The following is a 9,105-nucleotide window of genomic DNA, read 5'->3' as shown; positions in this document are numbered from 1 at the left end:
AACTCAGGTCCCTGATACGATAAAGGTGGGCCCTAAGGCCTGCGGGAACCCTAAACATGTGGACTCAGTAGATGAAGCACAAAAAGGCCCTGAGCACTGTCTTGAAAATAGTAAGCCCTCAACAAGTGATGAACATTATAATGACTGTATACATAATGATAAGAATCACCGGGGTCCCTTACAACTGCGGAATCAATCTCCGGGGAAGGGGCCTGAAAATCTATTTTTAAAAGCATTGCCGGTAGTTCTTAGGAGCCTAGAAGTTTGGGAAACACTATTAGGTTTCCTAGGCTGCTGAATCCTCATGCTGCAGCACAGAAAAGTGGGCCCTCCAGAACTCACCTAGCACTCACCACCCACTGTTAGAAGTGCCTGTGGGCAGGGATGCTAGGGTGCCACGTCAAGGGCGTTATGGAGCTGGAGGTTAAAGGAGTTCAGTATGGGGTCTAGAGCCACCAGTCGGGCAACAGAGTGCAGGGGCAGCAGGCCATCTACAGCCAGCTCCACACCGCACTCAGCTGGATCTCCCTGAGCTGTTTTGTTCAATAAGTATTTACTAACGCCTTCTGGATGTAGCACTGTGCTAGGCACAATGAGGGAGAGACGTTTCACAGTTGTCCATCTACTTCACGCCTAGGAGTACATGACCACGGGAGAGACTGCAGAGCATTTGAGACTTAAATCAAGGAGTAGAAAGGGATCCAATAAACAGCAGGAGCATGCCCGCAGGGAAGTGGGTGGGGGGGGGAGCTGGGAAGCCCAGACCTCAGGGTTCACGGGACCGGACCGAGAGACAGTGGGATCATGAACATTTCCCATTATCAACTCCTGGTGCCCCCTCGTGGCCACTTGGTGAATCACACTTTGCCTTTGCCCTGCCCAAGGTCAGGCCCCCTGGCAAAGCTGTCCCTTCCAGATGTATCTTCTCAACCTTCCTGTTACACCTGCAGATCCAATACGCTTCCCACTGGTTAAGAAAAGATCTTAAAACACCACCTGGTTACTCATTACACATTTATTGTACATTTTCACAATCTGGATGCGCCACAGAATTGGGGGCATGGGGTGAGGGAAGGGGGGCAGGGGATACTGGGATAATATGGGGGGTCTAGAACACAGCACCCTCACCCCCAGCATCTCTCCCTACCCTTTCACACCACAGCTTCGATCTCCCTGCTCCCCCTCCACACAGGAACCTCGACTGTGGGGGGAAGAAAGAGTTTAGGGGGTGCCCTCCAGTGGCAGGTTAAGGGACTGCACCCTCAGGCCCCTAAAATTGTGCCATTTAAAAAGACATTAGACCCTTCCTTCATCATTTCACCTAAGGAGGAGACCCGGAGAGGGGCAAGAATCCCCGTCTTGCAGCGCGTCCCATGCACACATTGGCAGTGACCAGTACTCCCAGCCTGAGTTCAAGGGGGCAGTCAGAGGAGCTGGGCAGTGACGGGGCAACACCCCCCAATGAGGGAGGAGGGATTTCAGTTCAGCCCCCAGCAGGGGTGGGGCCAGAGATTTCAGGAAGGAACTGGAGGGATTCTTTGCCCTGCCCCATCCTCCCCAAGGCAGTGATGACCCCCCCGACACACTGGCAGCCACCTCTCCCAAGAGAGATCAGATTGTGGCCAACCCCCAACTCTCCTGGTGGGAGGAGGAGGAGGCAGATCAGGCAGATGGAAGGGAGACGCCATGGGAATGTCAACTGAGCACCCCACACGGAAACTGGGGAGCAGGAATGTGGGGAGAGACTCCAAGTGGCAGAATTATTGGTCCATCATAACACACTGAACTCCAAGACACTTACACACCAGCTGGGGGGAGGGAAAGGAGGGACAAGAGGTTTGGAAAATCGGGGTAGGGGAGGCAAACTGGACTAGGGGGGCTAAGAGGAGGCAATCCTGGGGGCCAGAAGAGCCTGGCTCCCCAAAAGCCCAGGCTCCCCACCACCTGCAAGTAACGTCATGCAAATGAAAGTGTGATACAAGGACCAACAAGGACTAACTCCTCAGTAAAAAAGAAACACAGGTTGAAAGACTGAACAGAAGAGAAAATGGGGGGGAGAAGGAAACCAAAAGGGATGTCAGTAGGCAAATGGATGCTAATTAACATGCTGGAAGCTCCCAAAAGACCTTGGGATTCTCAGGACCATAAGGGACCAGTCTCGGAGCCTCCCAAAGATGCAAAGAAGATGCACCTAGGGAGGCCTGGACAGTTGCTTTTTATAATTTTTGCAGGGGGTGGAGGTATGGGGAAGTCCAGGGCGGGAGGAAGGATCAGCTAAATCCAAGGGAAGGAGGAAGAGGGGACTGCATAACAGATGCAAATGAAGGGGACTTGGGGCTGGTCAGGAAGAAAGGGAAGGAGGGAAAGAGAAAAAGGAGGTGATGAGAACCTCAGGAAGGGGTGTTAAGGACAACCGGAAAAAATCTTCTAGTAATAAAACTACAAACAGACCAAATATATATAATATTATATATGTATAAATAACAGCTGGCTATTTACAAGGGGGCACACACACGACACACACACACACGGATCCAGGGAGGTGGGCTGGAAGATATGGCTGAGAGGTGGAGGAGCAGCTGGGGGTGGGGGGGAGAGGCCCTTCTCTGGGCAGGGCAGGCTCCTCAGGGGTTTAAGAGCTGAAGTAAACTGTGGAGAGGGAAAGAGAAGGAAGAAGAGGGAGAAGGGAGAAAGAGAGAGAGAAAGCAGTGTGTCAGCCCGGCCCTGCTCCCATCTTCCCCACCTCCCAGCCGGTTGACATCCCTTCCCCTCTTGGCCTCAGGTTCTCCATCTGTAACACAAAGAGGCTGGACAGGTCGGTTCCAAGGTCTCTTCAACTCCACGGTATGGCCTTGGGGCCACAGACCCCTAATTCTCTGGGCCTCTGAGACCACAGCTCTCAGACAGTGGCGTGGTTGGCTTCCTAGCTGTTTCTCAAGCCCCTGGGTCTTTGCTGCTCTCCCACTCCCCAATTCCAGGGTTCCCAGACTGGGCTCCTAGGCCCAAAGGGTCCTCAAGGGAGCAGTGGGGATCCACCAGCTTTCCTGTTTCCAAAAATCTTAAGAGAAATTGCCCAGATTCAGGCAAAGAGCAAGCTAAACAGCTTCAAGGTTTGGGGCTGTGTATGAATCAGAACTTCTATTGGCAGCTATATGTGCTTTCTGCTGAATAGTAAAAACTAGGTTAATGACCTTCAAAACCCAGAAATGACAGGGGAAACCTCTTCAGGAAGGGGCCCTAGCCACTCCCACCTACTCACCGATGATGATGATGAGGATGATGGCGCAAATCACTCCCAAGATAATCATCATCTGGGGGCGAGAGGGGAGGGTCAGCGAGACAGACCATGATACTCCCATCCACCCCCCACTCCTCCTACCTGCCCTCCCGCCTGCCTCCACCCTTACCTTGAGGTTTTTCCACCAGTATTTGCGCTTGAGCTTGGCTGCACTTGTTTCAAACTGGGAGGCCCCTGCTTGGAGTGCGTCTGCACGGTCGTCCAGCTCCGACAGCTTCTGGTCCCGCTCCAGGACCTTGTCCACGTTCACCCTCATGATGTCCACCACCTGGGGGAAGGCCCGCAAAGCAGGGGGAGTGTGCCAAGGCCCATCGCAAAGGGCACTCCTCCACCATGAGCCCACATATAGAACACGCACCCTGATGCTGCCTGGCTAACATGACAAGAACATACACAGAACATGCCTAGCATAGCCGCAGATGCGCCAAGGCATGCTGGTAGGCAGACATCTCAGATATCACAGCAGCACCCTCTATTTACCGAGCCTCAAGCAGCCTGCCGATCACCAGAGCACACCCGCCCAGGGTGAAACACCCCAGGCTAGCAAGGCTGACTGACACCTCACGTCCCTCCCAACTGCATGCTGACAAGGACCGGGCATGACATATTTTTGTCCCCAAACTCACTGACATGAAGTGCCGTCACCCCCAACCCCAGATGGGCCCGCACACCTGTTTCCCAACCCTCAGGGTCCTTCCCACTGGCCTGACACCCGCCCCCCACAACTCACCTCATCCACCTGGGCCTGGGTCTGCTGCAGTCTCCTGTTACTGGTGAGGTTTGGAGGGGGCGCAGGGGGGCCTCCCTCCCCAGCCGGGGCGGCAGGGGGGGCGGTGGCAGCCGTGGCCGACCTGAAGGGCAGGGACGGATCAAGACCCAAGGCCTGGAGCCCTTGGCTCCGCAGCCAGGGCCCCGCCCATCCGCCTGTCCATCCATCCGTCCCTCCCTTCCTGCTTCCCGGGAAGAAAGCCACCCGATGGGAACCCTGGACTCCGTCTGGCCCCGCGAGCGAGTTGTTGCGTGACCTTGAGTGAGGCCCCTCCCCCCCCGGGCCTCAGTTTCCCCGCCTGTCAAATGAGGGTGGACCCGAAACGACAGGCGGCAGCGATGACAGGGGCGGGACGGGCGCACGCCGGGTCCGCTCCCTCCCGCGGCCAGGGCCCGCGCGGCCAGCCGGGGACGCGGGGCCCTCCGGCTGCCTGCGCGCAGTCACTGGCGCCGGCCTGGTCTCGGGATGCGGGGCGCGCCGGGGGGCGCAAGTCGAACCCCGGGCCCTCCCTGGGCCTGGGCCTAAGGGCGGCGGCCGGCGGCCGGCGCAGGCCACCCGGTGCGGGCGCGGGCGCGGGCGCCAACTCACATGGCGGGGGCAGCGGGCGGAGAACTTGGCAGCAGCAGTGATGGCGGCGGCGGCTAGCGCTGGCTCCGACTGGCGCTGGCTGCCCGGGACAGGAAGATGGCGGCCGCACGTCACTCACATCCGGGCACTGCAGGCGGGGGCGGGGCGCGGCGGGCCTCTAGTCGGCAGCCGGGCCGCGGGGGCGGGGCGCGGAGGGCGGAGATCGCGGCTGGCTGGGAGCTGGTCTGGCGCCGCGGAGCCCCAGCCACTCCTTCATCGCCTGGGAGCCCGGAGCCTGGCGGCCGCGGCTTCCCCACACCAACAGCTGGCCCACCCGGTCTGACCACAGCTCTCCCCGTCGTCCCCGTGCCCCTGCCTCCTGGCCCTTACGGCACCCTTCAGCCCCAAACACGTCGTCCTCCTCCTCCGTGAAACCCATCAACCGGTCCGCACCCCACCCAGCCCCAGGTCTCGGCCTGCCCCCAGGTCCCAACGCCTGCGGACCCGCCTTCAGCATGTGGAATGGGCGGGCGGAGGGAAATCAGAAGGGGCAAGTGCAGGTTCCCGGGCCATGCGGATAGCTGGGACCCCGCTGGTGAGGTGAAGTGGTGGCAGTTGGTCCCCAACCCCTTGCCCTGCAGATGGATATCTCAAGGGAGGTCTGGGGCCCCTGACAGCTGAGTAGGGGGGATAGCAACACGATCCTCACAGCTGAGGTTCAGACCAGGGGTCCGTGGCAGGAGAGGCCTGGCTGAGGTGGGGCAAGCTTAGGGCGCCGGGAGGAGGGCACGGGGCTGCCCCGTGGGGCTGCTTCAGGTGGTGGCTGTAGACTGGCCTAAACCTAGCTCTGTCCCAGAGTGGCGGCAGCTACCCTGGCAGCAGCAGGAGGGCTCAACCTCTGATCCCAGGCACAGGGCCTGGGCGAAAGGACAGGACTTTTGCGGGTGTGTGTGTGTGTGTGTGTGTGTGTGCGCGCGCGCGCGGTATGCGGGCCTCTCAGTGTTGTGGCCTCTCCCGTTGCGGAGCACAGGCTCCGGACGCGCAGGCCCAGCCGCTCCGTGGCATGTGGGATCTTCCCGGACTGGGGCACGAACCCGCGTCCCCTGCATCGGCAGGCGGACTCTCAACCACTGCGCCACCAGGGAAGCCCAGGACTTTTGCTTTTTTGTTGTTTTGTTGTTTTGGTTTTCCTTTAGGCGGAAGGACAGTAAGTAGGCAGGGACGGCACCTGCGGTACCCAAGTACTTGGTACTACTGTACGTGCAGATTAACCTCATGGGTGTCAGCCTAACAGCTCCTGTCCTGGCTCTGGACCCAAAATATACTACTGGGACCGGGTAGGAGATAATCCACTACCCCTGTCGTCCCTGACGCAGCAGCTGACACACCCACCCCGCTCCTTTCCAGAAGGACTGGCCCCCCTGAGGCAGGGGAAGATGGGAACAGGTGAGCTGCCTGTCCGGTGGGATGGGTCAGGACCAGCCTCAAGAGTGAAGAAGAAGACCTAGTGGCCCGGGGGCAGGGGTGCTCACTGTGTCCCTGGAAGGGGGGCAGGGGAGGCTGGTGGCCTTGGTCTCTGAGACAAACAGGAGCTAGCTTCTTCCCTCCCCCACCCAGGCTTCCCAGGGCCTCCGGGTGTGACAGCCTCCCCCATGCAGCACCCCACCCCCTCCCAGCGGAAGCCTGGGACTGGCTCTGTCACCAGAGGTGTCATTTCCCAGCTGTCCGGGGGAGGTGAGTGAACTGGGAGTGTGTGTTGGGTGTGGGGACCCAGCAGATCTAAGATAAGATGCGCTCAGCTCCCTTCCCCTCCCAGGAGCCGCCACTTCCCTGGTCCTTGGGCACTGACACAGAAGGTCTGGGTGGCTCAGCCTATGTGAAAAGGAAGAAAAGAGCAGCTTCCCTGTTGGTCTCAGATGATGCTGTGGGAGACTAGCTCTTGCTTTTTGGCCCTGAGATTACTTTACTTTCTAGCCAGAGAACAAAGACGCCAAATTCCAGGCTTTTGAGTTCAAAAGCCTCAGGGTCTGGGTCTCAGACAGGTAAGGTTGGAAGGAGGTACAAACAGGCAGCGCTCCCCACCCACACCCTGCCCCGACACCCTATGCTAGCAGGGGAGAAGCTAGTGGAGGACCAGACACGATGATAGACACGGGTGTAAGAGTGATCCTCATTCCCCAACGGCCAAGTCCAGGGGACATGGAAGGGACGGAACCCAGAATACACTGGGGGAGCCAAGGCCACGCGGTGTGGCTTGGAAGGCTGGCACATTGCCATTGCTCTTGGATCCTGGGGGCAGCAGCAGCAGAACAGAAATGAGAGCACATGGACCCATGAAGGCGGGGACCCAGGAGGGTTTATCCCCAAGAGAGGACGCGCAGCTCACCGAGCAGCCCTCCCCACCCACCCCACCTATGCTGTGGTGCTAGGGAACTCCCCACATTTACATCAATGGTGGAGGCAGGAGAAGAGGTGGGGGTGGGGGAGACCAGGTGAGTTCACCTGGGAATGACGAAGAGAATGTTTTCTGCAAGCAGCTAGAATGGAGACCCAAAATAGAGGTAAATTGAACTAAAGAAAAATAAAGTAATATATTTGCATAACTGAGATCGTCGCTTCTACATTTACCTGCTTCTGGGGGGTGGTAGCCAAATTTCCAGGCTCCACTCCCAACGCTCATTCAAAAGACGTGCGAGGGGGCCAAGCACCTCCAATGATTCTGACGTAGGCGGCATGGCAGAGACCTTTAATAAAGGCTTAATAAAGGTTTTCTTTTATTGCTTTTTCCTCTTCTAACAACTGACTTCAAAGTTGGGGTGGAAGGGAGCTGGGTCATTGCCCCACTGACTCATGAACTTGCTCCATCCACATGAGTCAAACTTGACCAAACTAGTAATTAATTTCAGAGACCTTGTGTGTCCCTCAACACAGCATGTACAGAAAAGGCCTTCTAATTAGGAGAATCATGCCCCTGGGAGGGCTGCATGGAATGGGGACCAAGGGCCTAGCCCCCCTCACAATCGGCTACTCAAACCCTGTGACCTCTGGCTCTACCCTCCAAACTGGAAGGCTCGGGGCTGCCTGCCAATCCCTGGGCTCCTGGAGGGAAGGGAAACTACCAGGTACCTACTGCATGTGAAGAGCTTTACATGGATTGCCACCCACATTCAGTGTCCTAATTATGCAAATAATATGACTGCATTCTCCTCAAAAAATATTAAAGCACTAGACATAAAACTGAGGTTCCCTTGGACACCCCCCACTTCATCTTCTTGTTTTACTTTCTGGAAGTTTTCCTGTGTCCTCCTTTTGGGGGGAAAAAGTTTTTTGTTATATTTATTTTTTTCCATTACTCTTTATCCTTAAATAAAGATGGATGTTGATTACCTTTTTAATTTCCAAAGTGCAATATCTTCTCGCATCTCTCTGCATCTATATTTTTTAAATGCAGTATTATATTGTAACCCAAGAAATAGGTAACAATCAAAATTCAAAAGGTACGAAAGAACGTACAGCGAACATTTGTCCTGAGCCACCCAAGACCCCTATTCCACACAGCTGCTGTTTCAGTCTTGTAAATCCTCCAGATTGGTTGGTGCAGAGACACAGACATAGATACTTCTTTTCTCTTTAAAAATACAAATGCTAAAAAAAAAAAAATACAAATGCTAACAGACTATATGCATTGTTTCCCCTTCCATTTTTTTTTTAACTTTCCAATTACAGAGTTTTTTTTCTTTTTTTCTTGTGCTTCCTAGTTTCTCTATTTCTTCCAGATTTCTTTGATAGGCTTTTCAATATCTGGGAGGAATATATGGAAGGAGTCTCTCTCTTTTCATTTTGGAGGCTTTCCTTAAATGTCTGCTGGTCGTTGGCTCTCTGTTAATATCTAATAGGGAGCCAGCAAGAAGCCGAGTGGAAGGTGTGTGTGTGTGTGTGTGTGTGTGTGTGTGCGCGCACACGCGCGCGTGTAGGGGGAGGGCACTCATTGACTGTCGGCTTTGCTGTAGGACAGTGAAAGCATTTTACGCAGACTCCCAAATGTTGACAGGTGGCAGGCTTTCTCTGGGGCCGTTCAGTTTTTTGAGAGAATGTCCTCCATTCTTCATCCCTGTCCTGTATGGGTGTGGGTTGGGAGGGCAGGGTGGGAGTTCCTATTTCTAGCTTCAAGCCTCACCTCTGCTGCGCCTGGGGTCCCCAAGTCCAAAGCCTCCCCAAAAATGAGTGTGCGGAGGGTTGGTGTGTGTGACTCAGATGTGAGAGGTGAGGGAGACCCAGGGGTCTCGACACCCTGAACACAGGCTCTCGGCCACCCTCTGTGTTCAGCCAGGCCCTGACCCAGAGTCTAGGGACCTCCAGGATCGTGGAGCATCATTTCTTGTTCATTCTGTCACCACCCTTAGGCCGCTCTCCAGCCTCTAAAGCCTGTTGGAATCTTTTTCTCCACTGCTGTCTTCTCTCCGGGTCTTTG

The 9,105-nt window shown here is 55.9% G+C and overlaps 1 protein-coding gene across 1 annotated transcript; it reads right to left on the bottom strand.

The window, feature by feature from the left end:
* Positions 1–1,000: 1,000 nt before the first annotated feature.
* VAMP2 (vesicle associated membrane protein 2) lies at positions 1,001–4,812 on the bottom strand. Its single transcript, XM_033848470.2, has 5 exons — positions 4,656–4,812; positions 4,029–4,149; positions 3,408–3,566; positions 3,260–3,311; positions 1,001–2,649 (listed from the first exon to the last, which is right to left on the bottom strand). Coding segments are annotated over exons 1-5 (351 nt in total). The 5' UTR covers positions 4,658–4,812; the 3' UTR covers positions 1,001–2,632.
* Between the last annotated feature and the right edge of the window lie 4,293 nt (positions 4,813–9,105).

Source organism: Tursiops truncatus, chromosome 20 (assembly GCF_011762595.2).
Source record: "Tursiops truncatus isolate mTurTru1 chromosome 20, mTurTru1.mat.Y, whole genome shotgun sequence".
Classification (NCBI taxonomy): Eukaryota; Metazoa; Chordata; class Mammalia; order Artiodactyla; family Delphinidae; genus Tursiops; species Tursiops truncatus.
The sequence above is the reverse complement of the archived record's forward strand: the minus strand, read 5'-3'. Positions and strand labels throughout refer to the sequence as shown.

Bases quoted from the DNA above. Each gene is read 5' to 3' on its own strand.
- VAMP2 (XM_033848470.2), bottom strand. The intron at 3,567-4,028 runs GTGAGTTGTGGG...GCCTTCCCCCAG, and splicing joins CCCAGGCCCAGGTGGATGAG to GTGGTGGACATCATGAGGGT. The intron at 3,312-3,407 runs GTAAGGGTGGAG...TCTCGCCCCCAG, and splicing joins ACTGGTGGAAAAACCTCAAG to ATGATGATTATCTTGGGAGT.